Genomic DNA, 19,528 nt, shown 5'->3' on the forward strand with positions numbered 1-19,528 from the left:
CAACATAGCAACAGTATTTAGTAGCCTTGGCCCTTTACTCTTTCAAAAAAATTAAAAGTTATTCTGCCTGTTGAATAACTAAAGCAGGTAAAAAGTGCAATTCACAACCTAAGTTCTACCTTAGTTAAAATCGTAATTAAAACTGGAGACTTTAAGAAATAAAGAAATACCATTCAGAACACTGTGAGTTAACAAGTGTGGGGCTGACAGATCCATGCAGCTGTACTTAAGAGATAGTGCCTGATTCACTGTGCCACTGACTGAATGAGATACAGCCACTATTATAATTAGGAGAGATTGTGTGAATATTGATGTTCCAGACAGTAAAATCCTTTCTATAGGCCATTTTCCAAGAGAATGAAACTATAACTATCACGCAGTACAGATGAGTTAGGACTACAACACAGGATCAATGACAACTAAAAATTAACATGCTATAATATTTATGTCCCTATAGATTTTTAACTCTAAATATTTATGCTGTTCATCTGAAGACAATTGTTTTATAATAACTTAATTATGTAAATTGATTGTCAGTAATGGAAATAATTTGTATAAAAGCTAAATGCTGCAACATCTATGCTTGAGTATTATTGCACACTATCCTAAATCGGTCATTGATAACTTATTTCCTTAATATTTTGTACTTCTCTAAAATATTATTCTTAGATTTAATCCTATCTAAATTTTATTATTTTAAAAGTACTCAAAGAAAACAAAGACATTAACATTTACATGTATGAAGAAGTGAGCCTCAACAAAATATGCATCATAGTGAGTTCTTCAAAATACTATTTATTTCTTTTATTAAATGTTATTTGTATTAAATATATTAAAACAACAAAAAAAAAGAGGCAAAATATCTAGGCCAGTTTCTACTGTGATATGGTATTAATAAGGACTCTGTACATCTTGTAAATTGTTTCAATCTACATAAAAGCAATTGTTTGAATTATTCCAATGTACATTTTGACACATTTCAATATATGCTACTATTTAGTTCAGGTCATTTTTAAAAAAATGAAGGCATATTATAATTAAATTGATAGATAAAATTAGTCAGAATATGCTGATCAGTGTGGATAGATACATATGTAAGAAACATTTTCTCCTATTCTATGTTGTCTTTTCACTTTTTGAAGATGTCTTTTGAAGCACAATATTTTCTAAATTGATGAATTCCAATTTATCTAGGTTTTCTTTTATCACTTGTGCTTTTGGTACTATATAAAAGAAACCCTGAAATTTTGCTCCTATGTTTTCTTCTAAGTGTCCTATATTTTTAGTTCTTACATTCAGGTCTATAATCCATTCCAACTTAATTTTTTTATGTGGTTTGAGGTTAAGATCCAACTTTGGTCCCAGAACCATCTGTTGAAAAGACTGTTCTTTTCCCCATTAAATTTTCTTGATATTTTTGTCAAAAATCAGCTGCCCATAAAAATAAAGGATTGTTTTGGGTTTCTCAGTTATATCCCATTGGTCTATATGTTTATCTTTATGCCATTGCCACTTTATCTAGATTACTGTAGCTTTATAATAAGTTATGAAATCAGGACGTGAGTCCTACAACTTTATATTTTTCAAGACTATAAGAGCTATTCTGAATCTCATGCATATCTATATGAATTTTAGGATCAGCTTAACATTTTCTGCAAAAAAAAAAAAAAACAGCTTTGATTTTGATAGCAACGGCACTGGATTTCTAGATTAACTTGGGGACTACTGCTATCTTAACAAAATTAAGTCTTCAATCAATAAACATGGGTGTCTGTTTATTTAGATCTTTAATTTCTTTCAACAATGTTCTATAATTTTCAGTGTACAGCCTTTAACTTTTTTATTAAATTTATTCCTATTTTATTCTTTTTAATGCTAATGTAATATTTTTCTTAATTTTTGGAGCATTTGCTGCTAAAGAAAAAATTGTTTTATATATTGATCTCATATATTACAACCTTACTAATGTATTAGTTATTCTATTTTTTTTCAAATTCCTCACGATTTTCTTTATAAAAGATGACAGCTGCACACATAGTTTTACTTTTTTCTTCCAATATGTATGCCATTTTATTAGTTTTAATTTAATTATTTTTGCCTATTACTCTGGCTAGAATCTCCACCACAATCTTTAGAAGTGTGAGAGAAAACATTCTTGTCTTGTTCCTGACATTAAGGGAAAATCATTTATTCTTTCACTATTAAGTATGGTGTTAGCTACAGGTTTTCACAGACACTGTAATCAGACTGAGTTAGTCCCCCTTTGATTCTTAGTTTGTTTTATGTTTATATTATGAAAGAGTGTTAGATTTTGTCAAACTTTCTTCTTTGTCTATTGGAACAATCAAATGTTTTTCTGTCCTTCAGTCTATCAATATTATATGTTGTAGTGAATTTAACTAATCTTGCTTTCTTGGGACAAATCTTAAGTCTTTAATTCTTGTTGTGTATGCCCATTGAAAACTCTGCTCACTTAGCTCAGTGGCCTGCTAATGATTGAACAAAAAATGTTCCTAATTGCTTTGAACCAGTATGTTTTCCTCTCTTGGCTGAGGGCCTCCATATATACGTTCAGGCTTTTCTTTAATGCTCTCGCAGTTTACAACTCTGTCTTTGGCTTTACTTCCTCTTTGCACAAGGCCTCGAGGCCAGCCAAAGGCAAGAGATTAGGGCCTTCTTAGGAATTCCCAGTGTGTATGTTCTTTTAGACCCCCAGGATTATGTTAGACCTTTTCAAAGCTCCCTATGGACAATGAATTCCCAAGTTCTTTCTTTTAAGTTTTTTGGCCAGCCTCTTGTTTTTCACAATGGGTAGTTGCATTTAGGTCAGCTGCAATTTTAAACAACTGTTATTGGTTGCTTCCAACAAACAGTTTAGTGATAGAGCTTTTTCCACTGGGCTAGCTCTAAGTCAGTTCAAGTAGCAAGAGCCTAAAAAATAAAAATTAAAAAAAAAAAAGAAAGAAAAAAAAAGAACCTCTCAGAATACCTCACATTCAGGGTTATAAATTATCTCAAATCCTAGAGCACAAAGGCCATAAAAGCTGCTGGCTAAACCAGCCACTCACACCTGTACAGAAGGCACTACCCTAATTGGCTCACAATTTAAGCCTCATTATACTGTCATTATAATACTGTGTGTATGCCTGGAAGTTCATGAATCTAATTATAACAGACTGAATTCTGGGTAAGCACATGCACAGTAGGCAAAAGGTTATATAGCAGCCAACTATCAGTCAAGGTGACCTCATATACGGGTCATCTAGGATCTCCCATTATGGCCCAAATATAAACAGACCTTTCCATTTCTGCATTGTTACAGCTCTCCTTGCTGAAAACTCGCTCCTCCCTTGGAGCATACTCTGTCTTTCTCTTCCACATTCCACAGGGCTGCAGCTTTCCTTAGCATGGCCCATTTCCTTCTAAAATGTACTTTCAATAAATCTTACTTTTTCTAAATCTCACCGACCCATAATTTTTCATTGCGTCAGCAGGGAAGAGCCAAGGGACAACACACAACACCACTGTCCTCTTCCCCAATGCCACTGGGGCGATGCTGGATTTCATATCACTCCAGAGGTAACAGTTATGTCTTGGCAGAAAGTTTAGCAACATTGTTGCCTGTGGTAACATGAAAAATAGAAAATGTAGTTAATGAACTGAATATCTAGATAAAAGGATTTCCAGGCAAAGTGTTGAAAGTGCCACCTGGCTTCTTCTATTTGCCTATAATAAAATGAGAAAGAGAGAGATTGTTCAATGAATAAATGGCCAGATTTAAAGGAGCCAAAATTCAGAGGTTTTGAAATAAAACTGTTTCTCATTCCCAGATTCTCCAGATGGCAAACAATTTTCAAATTCAGAAATAGCTTCCTGGCAAAGATCAAATCCAGGACATTCTCAGGAAAACATAGTCTACAGACAAAGCCAAGAGAGTGTGACTGTTAGATCCTTTGTTAAAACCTCAGAAAGAGTGCCTCAGGTTTTCTTAAAAGACAAAATGCCCTCTAAGAATTTTAAGGGTGTACCTTGAAAATCCTCTCAAAATGTACCTTGAAAATCCTCTCAAAGGGCTTCTAAGAATCTTAAGAGTGTTTCCCTACACAGCCTTTCAGGGAGTGCGAGGTGGAATGGGGTTTTGCTAATGGCATGAACACCAATACAAGTCATAGAGTCCTACAAAGTATTTAAGCAAATTGAATCAACAAAAACATCACAACATTGGACTAAAAGAGACAGAGATGGTACAAAAAATAGGCCTTTGGATACCTTAACTTCAAAGGGCATGAGCATGTTTAGAATACTACTCAGCTACAAGCTATTTTGGTGGAAAATTAAAAAATATTCAGAAGGCAGATAATAAGATCCCAGAGTGTATAGCCAAGACTTGCAGAAAATTATTCTTGAGAAGCAGAAGTGATCCATAATCAAGAAACTGACAACATGTGCCTGAATGATTTTCAGATTTTTTGTGGATACCTGTTCTTCCATTTTCATACTTTATGAATGGTAGTTTTGTTATGGCTGTTCCACCATTGTATTTTGGATATTTGAGGGACAGGTTACTTATCTCTTAGTTCATGGATCTTCAGACTGAGAGAAAGGAAACTCATCTATGCTTAGACTCAATTTAGATTATAAAAACCTAAATATCTGAACCTAATGCCATCATAGATGCATATTTAGGGGTTCATAGTAGGGGTGTGTTTTGCATGTGGGAGGAACATAAATTATTGTGGCAAGAAAGATTATAGCGGTTTTATACACGTCTACCAATTTCGACACTCTTATCATGAAAAGGGGTCTAATTCCTCCTCATTGGAACATGAGGTGGCATCAGTGACTCACTTCTAATGAAAAACATGCAACAAAACTGATGCTACATGATTTCTGAAACTAGGTGATAGATTTTTCCATCTGGATTTCTCTGTTAGGAAGTGTACTCTAGGAACCCAGTTACAAGCTGTGACAAAGTCCAGGCCACACGGACAGGCACATGTCATTGGTCTGGCGGGTAACATCAGTTGGAATCCTACCTAATAGTTATCAGCATTTAACTATCAAACATGGAAGCGAGGTAGCCTTCAGGATGACTTTAGTCCCAGCAACCAACCAACTACAAAGTCATGAATAGACAACAAGTGAAAAATAACTTGATGAAACTAGTCAACACCCAGAACAATGACAGATAATGCAAATAAGTGTTTTTTATTATTTAACGGCACTAAAGTTCAGGTGGCTTATGAAGCAACAATAGATAACAATTCCATCAATATTTTTTTCTACAGAATCTGTGCCCAACACATATTCTCTTTCCATATATATATATATATATATATATATATATATATATATATATATATGTAATGTGCATGTGTGTGTATGTGTCTATATAGAGACATACATATACCCCCATTTACTTATTTTAATCTTAAATAAGTTTAAATGTTTTGTGAAGTCATGAGTTTTTCCTTTGCAGTTTCTGCTCTTTGTATCCTCTGTTTCAATAACTGTTTATCACTTCAAGATTGTAAATAAAATTGTATATCTCTTCTACTAGTATATTATTCTAATGATTAAATAATCCATCCCTCTGGAATCTATTCTGTTAAAAGACGTTTGGTTAGGTATCTAAATTTCTCTTTAAAATTACAAGTCAACATTTTTAAAATAGTTTTATTCCTTCAACTAATTAAAACATAAGCCGTGGGTTTAGAGGTAACTATATAGTCTCATGCATTAAAATATTCTTCTGAATTACTTGTTGATTGAAACTGCATCATTATCATTTATTTTTGTTTTTAATTGTAAGGCTTTGCTATAGGAAATCTTGAGAAAAATTTTAAGTTGGAAACTATATATTTTAAGTGTGAGTAAAAGGATTTGAAGATAGCTATGGTATAAATATTGTTAGATTTTGAAGACGCTGGAAATGCATAAAGTAAATGTGAGAGGAAACCCACTTAGAAAGGCAAAAATGAAAAAGGGTATTAAGAAGTAGAAAGGAATATCACCTGCTCAGAAATGAAATAACCTCCAGTAAAATCAATAAAGCTTCAGATTCAGAGACCTTCACTTAAACAGGCCCATTCCAAGGCTCTAGCAATGAGTTCACATATTTTTAAATAAAATTTGTAGTCTCTTTTGCACCCTGACTTTCATTCACTTTCTCTGAAGCAAGACAGCATTGGTGGAGTAAGTAATTTCCAGCACTCCCATCACTGTATTACAAGGAGGATGTCAATTATAAACTTATTCACAAGTATTGTCCATTAATATGAGAGTAGTCATTAACCAAAAATACTGAAAAAGTTTGAAATATTACAGTTCATGTATAAAAGAGGAAATGTTTTCTCAATTTGACAGCAATCATAAAGATGTACATGGCATCAGCGATACTCAGTTGTGAGGCTAACAGAAACTTTTATATGTTATCAATATAAATTTAAACACTTACTGGAGGAAAGATTGAATTGAGTTTCTCTTCTTCATAAAAGTATTAGAAAACAATGGTCAAATTGAGAGGAGATAAAAGAATATGTATCCAGAAAATATAAGGAAAATATATTTTAAAGGTATCCACCTTTAAAATTAATGAAAGTATACTATTTTTAAAATGTGCTGTTTTATTTATTAGCTATATAAAATTTGCAATTCATTTTATTTTCTTATTCTAAATATTTGTTTTGTATCTAATTTTGTATTTATAATTTTCATTCCCTTCTTAAAGAGGACCCTCAGAACTGTATTGATTTCAGATCCCACAGATGCTAAGATGTGCTCCACAACTGATACATAATTCATCATAAAACCAGCCAGACTTTCAGATGTTGAGTCTGACACCCCAATGGTAAATTTTGAAGGAGAAAAATTTTTGGAAGAAGAGTTCACAAATGAGCTCAGTTTTTTAAAGATCTACCACTCACCAAATTTTATTTTGGGGTGAGTCACTTAATGTTTTGAGTATTACTTTTTTATTTTGGGAATCAGGTTAACTTGTTTCTGTCTGACTTCCAAAAAAATTATTTTGGGAACTCAAGTTAAGTGGTGTATGAGAATATATGTTTATAGATTAAAGAAATACATGTTATTCCTGAGACTAGCTTTACTCTTATCTTACATACATGAGATATGTTGTGGCATATGGTCTACTTCGACACAGTGATCCTCAAAACTTACTAAACTTCCAGAAACAACTTGGTAACAAAATTATGTTAAAATGACCCATTCGAAAAAATTTACAAGATTTTTAAAATATATGCAAAAATAGTTAATCTATCTCATTCCATAAAAAATATAAGGTGGTTTTCAAGTAAGATGGCAAAAGTAAAGTTTTAAGATATGTTCTGCTACAGAATGCCATTAAATTGTCTTTAGAACTATTTAACAATAATATTGTGTGCAATCTCAAGGAGAAAGAAAAAAAAGGCATCTTCCAGACTTAGCCAGAATTTTGCATACCCTCTTACTGCGCATACCCCCTTACTGCCCAAAACAAAATTAAGAATTCTTATTTCTTTGAAATCAACACTTTTACCAAAAATTGGTAGGTCATGGGCCTATTTCATTCATGTATGTATATATATGTGTGTGTATATATATATATATATACACACACATATATATACACATACATGAATGAAATGCTGGTCACTGGTGGTATTATTTGTAGCAAGTCTACATTTTTTTTAATGCTGGTCACTGGTGGTATTATTTGTAGCAAGTCTACATTTTGCTGCTTAAGTGACTGAAGCGAAGCCTCACTCTAAAATATTACTTTGTCAGAAGTACAAGCCTTTATGTATGACCAATTAGATCCTGGATATTGACCTCAAGTTAAATCATTAAGTAAGTTGAAGATGCTTTTGGTATAGCTCTATGGTGCTGGCTCATAAATATATGAAGAGAACAATGAAATAGATATCTAAGAAGTGAATCTATCTCTTATATGGATCTAAAACAGTATATGATAAAATATATTTTGCTATTATTAAATTAGTATGAAGAACATTCATTCTTACAGAAAAGGCACAAGCAAAGAAAAAAGTTGACTTACAAAGAGGCACATATAATATTATTGCAAGAAAACATGCCCAAATCTTAACAGTCTGTATCTTTATATTTTTGTCATGCATATTTGTTAATTCTTCAACAAATATGCAAAAAAACCATGACATTTTAGGACAGTCTTTACTTGTTAGCATACGTTTTAACTCTACTAGGCACTATAAACTAGATTTCCATTGTCTTCTGGTTCAGTGTCCTACCATTTATACATGGTTTATTAGGTCTGTGGAGGTGACAGATGAAAAAATTACAGTGTTTCAGCCCACTACAAAGTTAGAAATTACAGTCCCCCAGATTGGCCTCATTTCTGACACCAACTTCAAATTTAGGAGATTCCCCAAATCAGGTTCGATAATTCACTATGACTGACAGAACTCACTGAAGGCAACTATGCTCAGAGTTATGATTCATTACACAACTGCATTAAAATTACAACCAAATTATAAAAAAATCAACTTGGAGAACCACCAAAATCTAGCTGAGCATAACACATGTATCTGAGGACATTTTTAAAAGGCCACATAGAGACTGGTAGGAGGGGCAGAGATGTGAAACAGGCTTGCCCCACACCTGCAGGTGGCCGCTAAGCACTAGGAGAGAGAGCATGGTTGCAGAGGCCCCCTGAAGGAGCAAGGGCCCATATCCCCACACAGCGGCTCCCCTGCCCAGGGTTCTAGTCCCCAGAAAAGGAGTTCCCACAAAATGTGACTGTAAAAATCAGTGGGGATTCTGGCCATCTGGGTGACATGAAAGGAACTTGATGAAAGTAAAGAACAGCCCTCATCTCACATAGCCTGCACTGGCCTGTGCATACTGGGAGAGACTTTCAGTTGTGGGCCACCAGCTTTACTCCAAGCTATAGTATTTCCTGAACAGATCTTAGCTGTCTGCAGGCCCGAGGTAGACACTGGCAGGCTTTGCTATGATTTCAGACTTTTACAGGAGGTAGCGATTCAGCATTGGCACAAAATGTGAATCTGTATTGGCCTGGTAAAACCTGCTCGCTTTACCCTTCCCTACCCAACTTGCGTACCAACCAAAGGGGCTCTTAAAGCGGCAGAGCCTTATGGGCAACTGACACACAGCCACGGGCACTGAAGTTTACTGGTCTTTTGCTAAGCCACCCCAGGTCCAGTGGGGCAAGTGGACTCAGCTCGCAGGGTGGTTTCTCACACTTGCCTCCAGATTCAGCATAAGCAGCAATCATCATTGGATCACTTTGTAGCTCCTACCAGGTAGCCCCAAGCAATCAAAGGCAGTGGCTGACCTTGGCCTACCCGGGAGACCCTCCCAAAGGGCTACAGGACCAATACACCTGGAGGCTGGTGTCAGACCGCAACAAAATTCTACCTGACTAGCCTCATAAGTGGCACACCCAAAGAATTGTCTCAACAGGTACACACGCCTGCTGGGGTAAATCCCACTCAGAGGGGTCAGCCCCTAAACAGCAGCTCATATACAATACTCACAGCCCATTCACTGATGTGCTAACAGCAATCAAAGTTTAGCTACAATAGGAGAACATAGACAATTCACACAAGGAATAAACCCAGAGCCCCCAGTGCTGGTGATCAAGAAGACTGTGCAACTGGGCCACACAGGAAACCTAATACATGAAGCCACCTGGCCAAGGCTGGGAGATGTAACAAACCTTCCTAATATATAGAAATGAACACAGAAAGGCAACTAAAATGAGAAAACAAAGGAACATGCCACAAATGAAACAATAGGAGCGAACTCCAGACACAAAACTAAATGAAATAATGACAAAAAACATCCTTAAACTGGCAAAGGAAACAGACATACAAGTCCAGGAAGTACAAAGAGTCTCAAACAAGAGGAACCCAAACAGATCCACATCATGAACATCATTATTAAAATGACAAAGGTTAAATACAAAGAGAGAATGCTAAAAGTAGAAGGAAAATGGAAGCTAGTTACTTACAAGGGTACTCCCATTGTTATGGCGCGAATGATTCTAAGACCCACAGAGCCAACTGAGATTAATTATGAGCCTTTATTAGCTGGCCGGCGACTGACTCTCTACCACGCAGGGTTAGAGGAGATCAGCCCCGAGCTTCCAGAGGAGGTAGCTTATAAAGCCTCCAACTACATCCTTGAATAAGCAGATTACAAGAAGCAGAAGTTAGCCGTTAAAGTTTTGTACAAAGATAAATGTATCCAGGGGACTCTCAGATCAAACAAGGCCTAGTAGACAGTTTTATCATCTGCACCTTGGAATGTTGTGCTTCTCCTGGGGTTGGTGCCTGGAGATATCACCTCCCTGGGGGCTGGAACCTGGAGATACCACCTCCCTGAAACTGGAGAATTTCCACTTTTATACCATAAGAATGTCAGCTGATTTCTCAACAGAAACTTTGCAGGCCAGAAATATTGGCAAGAAATATTCAAAGTGATGAAAAACAGGAACCATCAACCAAGATCACTCTACTCATCAAGACTATCAAAATGGAAGGTGAGATAAAGAGCTTCCCAGGCAGGAAAAAGTTAAAGAAATTCATGACAAACAAGCTAGTATTACAATAAATATTAGATGACTTCTGTAAAAAGGGGAAAAATAAATATGAAAAATAAAATGGCAATAACTATGTACCTATCATTAATCACTTTAAATATAAATGGATTAAATACTCCAATGAAAAGACATAGGGTAGCCGAATAGATAGGAAAACAAGATCCATACATATGCTGTCTACAAAAGACCCATTTCAGATCAAATGACCCACACAAACTGAAAGTAAAGGGATGGAAAAAGATATTTAATGCAAATGGAAATTTAAAAAAAGCTGGAGTAGCAATACTTACATCAGATGAAATAGACTTGAAAACAAAGGCTATAATAAGAGACAAAGAAGGGCATTAGAAATGTTAAAGAGATGAATACAACAAAAGGATATGATCCTCATAAATATATATGCACTCAACATAGAAGCACCTACAGTGAAAGCAGTTCTAAGGGAGAAATTTATAGCAACACAGGCCAACCTCAAGAAAGAAAAATCTCAAATAAACAATCTAACCTTAAAATTGAAAGAAGCAGAAAAAGAACAGCAAACAAAATCCAAAGTGAGTAGTGAAAAAAATAATAAAAATCAGAGAGGAAATAAATGAAATAGAGTCTAGGAAAACAATATGAAAGATCAATGAAACCAAGAGCTGGTTCTTTGAAAAACAAAATTAATAAACCTTTAACCAGACTCATCAAAGAGAGGATCCAAATAAAATTGGAAATGCAAGAGAGGTAACAACTGACTCCACAGAAATACAAAGGATTTTAAGAAAATACTACAAGCAACTATATGTCAATAAATTGGACAATCTGGAAAAAAAAATAAATACATTCCTAGAAACACAATCTCCCAAGACTGAGTAAAGAAAAAATAGAGAATCTGAACCAACAGATTACCATCAATGAAACCGAATCAGTAATAAAAAAAGAAAAAAAAACCTTACAATAAACAAAAGTCCTGGACTGTATGGCCTGCTTCATAGGTGCATTTTACCAAACATTCAAAGAATTAACACCTATTCTTCTCAACCTATTACAAAATTCAAGAGGAAGGAAGGCTCCCTAACTCTTTTTATGAAGCCGCCATTACCCTGATTCCAAAACCAGACAAAGACGTTACAAAAAAGAAAACTATAGGCCAATATCCCTGATGAACACTGATGCAAAATCCTCAAGAAGATATTAGCAAACCGAATTCAGCAATATATTAAAAATATCACATGCCGTGATCAAGTTGGATTTATTCCTGAGATGCAAGTTTGAATCAATATCTTTGAATCGATTATTGTGATACACCACATTAACAAATTGAAAGATAAAAATCACATGATTATATCAATAGATGCAGAAAATGCCTCCAACAAAATCCAGCATCCATTTGTCATAAAAACTCAGCAAAGTAGGAGGGAACATACCTCAATATAATAAAGTCCACATATGACAAATCCACAATTAACATCATACACAACAGGAAAAAGCTAAAAGCATTTTCCTTAAGATCAGGAATAAGACAAGGATGCTCATTTTCACCACTTCTATTCAACATTGTATTGTAAGTTCTAGCAACAGCAATCAGACAAGAAAGAGAAATAAAAGGTAACCAAATTAAAAAGAAAAAAGTAAAACTCATTATTTGTAGATGACATGATACTATACATAGAGAACCTTAAAGATTCCACCAAAAAAAAAAACTGTTAAAACTAATAAATAAATTCAATAAAATAGCAGGATACAAAATTAATATTCAGAAGTCAGTGCATTTTTATACACCAATTATGGACTATCAGAAAGAAAAATTTTTTTAAAAATCCTATTTACAATTGTATCAAAAACAATAAAACCTAGGAACCAGTTTAACCAAGAAGATAAAATACCTGTTCTCAGAAAATTTTAAGTCATTGGGAAAAGAAACTGAAGAAGATACAAATAAATGGAAGCATATATCACACTTATGGATAGGAAGAATCAACATCGTTAAAATGTCCATACTACCCAAAGCAATCTACAGATTCAGTGCAATCCCTATCAATATACCAATGGCATTTTTTCAGAGAACTAGATAGCCATGGCAATCTTGAAAAAAAAAGAAGTCAGAGGTATCACACTACCTGATATTAAACTATACTACAAGGCTATAGTAATCAAAACAGCATGGCCCTGGCAAGAAAACAGATATATAGATTAATGGAACATAATAGAGAGAGAGCCCAGAAATACATCCACGCCTATATGTTCATTTAATCTATGACAAAGGAGACAAGAATATACAATCAGAGAAAAGACGGTCTTTTCAATAAATGGTGTCGGGAAAACTGGACAGATACAGGGGTAAAAATGAAAGCTGGACCACGTTCTTACACCACACAGAAGAATAAACTCAAAGTGGATTAAAGGTTTAAATATAATACCTGAAATTATAAAATTTCTAGAAGAAAACTTAGGCAATAAACTATCCAATATTGCTTAGTATTTTTTTTTTCCTGCTATATCTCCTCAGACAAGGCAAACAAAAGAAAAATAAACAAGTGGGACTACCATCAAACTAAAACATTTTTGCACAGCAAAGGAAACCATCAACGAAATGAAAAAACAATCTAGTAAATGGGAGAAGATATATACCTATGATACATCTAACAAGGGGTTGATGTCCAAAATCTGTAAAGAACGTATATAATTCAACACTCCCCCCAAAACACGAACAATCCAATTTTAAAAAGGACAGAAGACTTGGATAGGTAGTTCTCCAAATAAGAAATATAGATGGCCAATAGACATATGAAAAGACGTTCAACATCACTAATCATCCGAGAAATGCAAATTAAAACCACAACAAGGTATCGTCTTACATGTCAGAATGGCTATCAACAATAAATCAAAAAACAAGTGTTGGTGAGGATGTGGAGAAAGGAAAACCCTCATGCACTGCTGGTAGGATTGCAAATTGATACAGCCACTATAGAAAACAGTCTGGAGTTCCCTCAAAAAATTAAAAATAGAACTACCTTTGACCCAGCAATCACACTTCTGAGTTTTTATCCAAAGAAAACCAATACACTAATTAATAACGATTTATGCACCCTTGTTTTTTCTGCAGTTATTCACAATAGCCAAGATATAGAAGTCACCTAAATGTCTGTCACTAGACGACTGGATAAAGAAGCATAGTACATATATACAATGGAATATTATTTAGCCATAAAATAATGAAATCTTACCATTTGCAACATGGATAGACCTAGAGGATATGATCCTGAGTGAAATAAATCAGACAGAGAAAGACAAATGCCATGTGATTTCACTTATATGGGGAATATAAGGAACAAAAGAAATGAATAAACTAAATAGAAACAGGCTCACAGATACAGAGAACAACTGCTGATTGCCAGAGCAGAGGGGGTTTGGGGGACTGGGTGAAAAAGGTGAAGGGATGAAGAAGTACAAATTAGTAGTTACAAAACAGGCATGGACATGTAGAATACAACAGAGGGAATATAGTCAATAATATTGTAATAACTATGTATAGTGCCAGAACAGAAAGTGCATGCACTCAATATGTAGGAGTGAGGACGAGCTTCATATACAGCTCCCTAACCCCAGATCATTTCTCAAATTTTCAGATTGGAATAAGCCCTTTTAAGAGAGAGGAATTTTTAAATATATACGAAAATTCCTTATATTGATTCAAGCTATCTTTAGTATAGCATTTTTATTATTATGCTTTACTATAGCATGTTTATTATTTGTCATATATTATAAGTTATATCTTTGTTATAGCATTACTTAAATATTTATGAAACTACACATTAATTACCATATAGAATTGATCAATGGCTTATAAATTTGGTACAAGTATAAAACCTAAACAAGTAAAATTTTACAAACTAAAATCAAATTCTGATGATCATATTATGTGCTACTTCTTCTATTTTAGTTCTCACCTATTTTTTCCAATTTTCTGGGACAATGTAAAAAAAAAAAATCAGTCATTTCAGGGTAACTTATTCTACGCTATTGAAGCACAAAGGTAAATAGTATACATGTTCAGTCCCTATATCCAAAATAAAAAATCAGATTCCTAAAGGGAGAATAAGCAAATGTATATCAGTTAAAAAAAATATATTAGGCCCTTGGGACTAAAAAATTAAAATCATCTGACTATATTTCTATTCAGAAAATGTGCATTTGTCAAATAGATAAGGGGACCATTATGAATCAGGTACCTGAAAGACAGGCATCATGACCATTCGTTAGCCATGACAATAGACAACACTAACGGACTTTGAGGAAAAGGTCAGCCATAACCATGACTCTTTTATATTCACTATTCAACTCAAGGAAAATAGAGTCAAGTTGCTCATCTAGGCTCTCAAATATGTTGAGATTAAAGCTCTCAGTGTGAAGTTACTATGAAATTCTAATGAAAATGAGTGTTCATCATCAGTGGAGACATCACACCTCATTGAGAGCCTGAGTTTCTACAACATTTCTACAAATCAAGGCTTCCCGCCCCATGATCTCTGAATCACAGTATATTGTCAAACACCAAGTAAGAGAAGGGTGTATACCGCCTCAGTGATCAACATGTAGACAGTTTCACAGGAGAGGGAAACCAGAGTGTATGTCCAGTGCATATTCTTCTTTGAGAACAAAGTCAGGTTTACAATTTGTGAAATTTCGAAATATGATTATCAAAGGAAAGACAGTGCTGCATTGAAGTGATATACAGAACTGTTCTTTTCCGGTCTTTGCATGGAGGCGGAGGATATTGGGAATTTAACTGTATTTCTAACACTGTCCAGTGTTAATTCCAAGTACTTAAAGGCTGCCTTGATGCATACCTAATCAATAAGCACAGAATAATACAGACCTCTTACATGGAGGTTGTGGAACAGAAGAGGGAAAACATAGAGGAAAGACTTCTTCACAAAGCTGAATTTCAGGTCTAACCATATTTATCTGTCTGCTTTTTAAAGGCTCCTGGAAAATTTATTATTTTATTATTTCAGGTTATGTATTAGCTTTAGCCAAGTTTATGTTTTCTATTTTTCTTTGGTATGCACAGCCAAATGGTAGCATGCTGGAACCAGCTAAGACTGGCTCACAAGAGCTGACTACATGCATCTCTTCCCATCTTCACATTCATTAATATCACATTAGTGGCTGAAATTGATGGTGGAGTACTTACACCACAGAAGTCAACAACTCTACAAATCAAGGCTTCCCGCCCCATGACTCCCCAATGAGCAGGTTGTTAAACATTCACCAACACATCACTGCAGCTCAGTAGTGCTGTGTACTCATTCAAAAATTTACTGTGCTATGGGTCACACAATTTGCCAAAAACAGGGGACAAAACTATGACCCAAATACAGTCCTTGTTCTCGTAGATCATAACAGTCTTATGTATGTCCCTTACTTTATTCCTTACCTTCACTTATGTCCTCCTCATTCTTTAAACCATCTCTATTTTATATGACATAGTGTCTCCTTTTGCTAAGCTTTTATTGCATTTACCGAAGGAATAAATTTAGCAAACAAGAAAAATCTAAATTATTCCCATGTATTATCTTCTCGACAACATTTCCGGCTTACTTAAAAGCGGATGAGTTTTCTATTTTTTGCAAAGTTTGCTTAGCATAATGCACATTGTGGCTGGCAAGAGTTGGGAGATAGGGAAACACTCAAAATTTTGGAAGTGATTTAGGGGAATGCTTTTAATATTTAAATAGAATGGTGCGGCTCATGAATTTTCCACAGGCCCCTCTCTAATATCCGTAAGGCTAGGGCAGGGGATACAAGTGGAGAATCACCATCTGGCTCTTTCTTTCTCTTCCCATGCTCTGACTCTATCCTGTAACTATGAGGGGCCTTATGCAGAAGTGTGGTAAGGTGACCAACCTTCCCATTTTGTCTGGGACTGAGGGGTTTTGGAGGATGCAGGACTTCAATGCTAAAACTGGTACATTCCCAGGCAAACCATGACTGGTCATCCTTTGGATTAAGGGAAGAAGACTGTGCAAGCAGGCCCTGATAGGGACACAAAATTTGCTGATCAGAGATTTCTAGAGTTTTGAAAACCCAAAGCATAGCCTAGACAGGTGAGGGTGAGTGTATGATGGTACATGAATACTGACTGCATATCTTCCTTTGACTTCGCAGACTTTTCTCTCCAGAACTATGACAGGTTCTAAGCGTATAATAGTAGAAAAAGATACAAACATGTTTATAAAGTAAAATATATTAAAACCATGTTCAATTACCCTCATTTCTTTTCTTTAGTGTTGCAAAACTTTCCTTCTTGCATTTATTTTTTGACCCCTTCCAGTCTTTAACTATATTACACATGAGAGTGATAAAACCTGTGTAAAAGTTTTCAGTGGATTTAAATAAAAGATCAGGATCCCTAACTTTGTAAAATGGGTCCCGTGTGATACACAAACCACCCAGAGTTTCACATACACACTAGACTCACATTATGCCACTCATTCCCTCGCCCATAATCACACTGGCTTTTAGCTCCTTAAATGGTCCATGTTCTTGCCTGCTTCAGGGCCTCTGCATATGCCAGGCTCCATGTGCCACAGTCACAATGTGAAATCTATTTCCTTCCTAATAAAGTCTTCCCTGTTCATTCCTCAGTCTAGATCATGGCCTCACCCAAGCTCTCAGGGTTCACTTTGATTTCCCTTATTGGCAAGTTTTGTGCTTTGCAAAATGATGACATATTACTTGAGTAGCATCTAAATCCCTTCCTAGACATATAAGCTCAGTGAGGGTAACATAACATTATGTGCCGTTGTATCTCCATATTCAAGCCTACATAGTACATAGGATTTGAGAAAAATGGGAAAGCAGAAATGAAACAAGAAAGAGAAAGCAAGAAAGTTTCTATGTAATGTGGGAATATTCTCTACACTGGGACTTTTAATATTTCTACCTTCATATGGGTATTATGTAAAACTGCACTCACTTCAAAGGCAGGAGTTATTCTGTAATAACTTGTTTCCCTGTTTAAAGAGAAAGCATTGGCAGAATATATTCACATTGTAAGAATTTTGTTTCATGATGTCATGGATTTGTAATAGCACAAAGGAATCAAAAAAGGTAGAAAAATCCAAGTAGAGAGTATAGACTACTTGTAAATTCTTTTTCTTGTGCATTGTCCTCCTTCCCCATACTCTAATCTTGATACTTTTACAAAATCTAATATCAGAAGAGGAAAAAAAACTATTAAACACATTCTCAGTAAGGTATAAAAGATTAATAAAGCATAATTACTTTTACAGTTTCCAAAAGCTAAAACATTTGAAAATGTAAATAGCCATAAATTAAAAAATTCAGTTGGTATTTCAATTTCGTGGATGCCATTTTGATAAAATCATTCCTTATGGCCAAATAAATAAAACCAAAGTTGCAGTTTTCTAAAGCAATTATTAAGCACTATTTATAACAGACATCTTCTATCCCTGTAACCACTCTACTCTCACATCTTCCTGAGCCTTGTCAGAGAGCTCATGCCAAGAAACCGCTTTACCCAGGGAAGGTGACCACATACTCTTTGAGAAACAGCAATCGATATACAAATGTTGACGGGAGATATGAGCTCTGGAAAATGGAATGTTTAGACAAACGAGACACAAACTACATGACTAGCTGAAGAGACCTTCCTTACTTATTTTCCAGAAAAATACGTCTTTTACACTTAAGACAAAGCCTAGGACAGAAGTTCTACACTCATGATGGACAGCAAGATGGAACTGGCTTTTCGATGGAATTGGCTCCAAATCCTTACCTGACCACCCTAAGTCGCCTCTCCACACTGCTCATGCGCAAAGTTCTGCCCACAAGCAGGTACAGGGCATTCCAGCATCTACGATGGAGATGTCGTAAAAGAGGGTCTTCACGTCCTCATTGGGACTCTATGGTTCTTGTGCGGGTAGATGGGCAAAGTATATAAGGCGCGTGCGCCTGGGTAGAGTGTATCCCTTTCTCTTCGACGCACTGTACTCTTTGTACGTGGTGTCTCCTGTCGCCATGGGCCGCCGCCCTGCTCGCTGTTACCGGTACTGTAAGAACAAGCCATACCCGAAGTCTCGCTTCTGCCGTGGTGTTCCTGATGCCAAAATCCGCATCTTTGACCTGGGCCGAAAGAAGGCGAAAGTGGATGAGTTCCCACTCTGTGGTCATATGGTGTCTGATGAATATGAGCAGCTCTCCTCCGAAGCCCTGGAGGCCGCCAGAATTTGTGCCAACAAGTACATGGTGAAAAGTTGTGGTAAAGATGGCTTTCACATCAGAGTGCGGCTGCATCCCTTCCATGTCATCCGCATCAACAAGATGTTATCCTGTGCTGGCGCTGACAGGCTGCAGACAGGGATGCGAGGTGCCTTTGGAAAGCCACAGGGTACGGTGGCCCGAGTCCACATTGGTCAAGTCATTATGTCCATCCGCACCAAGCTTCAGAACAAGGAACATGTGATTGAAGCCTTACGCAGGGCCAAGTTCAAGTTCCCAGGCCGCCAGAAGATCCACATCTCTAAGAAGTGGGGTTTTACCAAGTTTAATGCTGATGAATTTGAAAATGAAGTGGCTAAGAAGCGCCTCATCCCTGATGGTTGTGGAGTCAAATACGTCCCCAGTCGTGGCCGTCTGGACAAATGGCGAGCTCTGCACGCCTGAGGACTTCTGCTTCTTTTCGCCATGCTGGTCTGATTTATGCTTATGAATAAAATTTACTTACTGGCAAAAATTTTGAATGTTCTAAATATTTTTTAAAAAATTTTAATCAAATTTTTAGAATATAGATTACTAAGGAAATAATTTTCATATTACTACCACAAAGTTTTAATGGCAAATGATACTTTCAAGTGAGAGTGAAATGGTTTGTATGCGATTTATAGAGAAAACTATTGCAATTCTGATTCAAACACT

At 35.7% G+C, this 19,528-nt stretch overlaps 1 protein-coding gene across 1 annotated transcript; it reads left to right on the forward strand.

Annotated features, from left to right (window-relative positions):
- Positions 1 to 18,546: 18,546 nt before the first annotated feature.
- LOC120597786 (60S ribosomal protein L10-like) lies at positions 18,547 to 19,296 on the forward strand. Its single transcript, XM_039856418.1, has one exon. The coding sequence runs from the start codon at positions 18,632 to 18,634 to the stop codon at positions 19,274 to 19,276; it is 645 nt and encodes a 214-aa protein (XP_039712352.1). The 5' UTR covers positions 18,547 to 18,631; the 3' UTR covers positions 19,277 to 19,296.
- The last annotated feature ends 232 nt before the right edge of the window (positions 19,297 to 19,528 follow it).

This window comes from Pteropus medius, unplaced genomic scaffold (assembly GCF_902729225.1).
Source record: "Pteropus medius unplaced genomic scaffold, Ma_sr-lr_union100, whole genome shotgun sequence".
NCBI lineage: Eukaryota > Metazoa > Chordata > Mammalia > Chiroptera > Pteropodidae > Pteropus > Pteropus medius.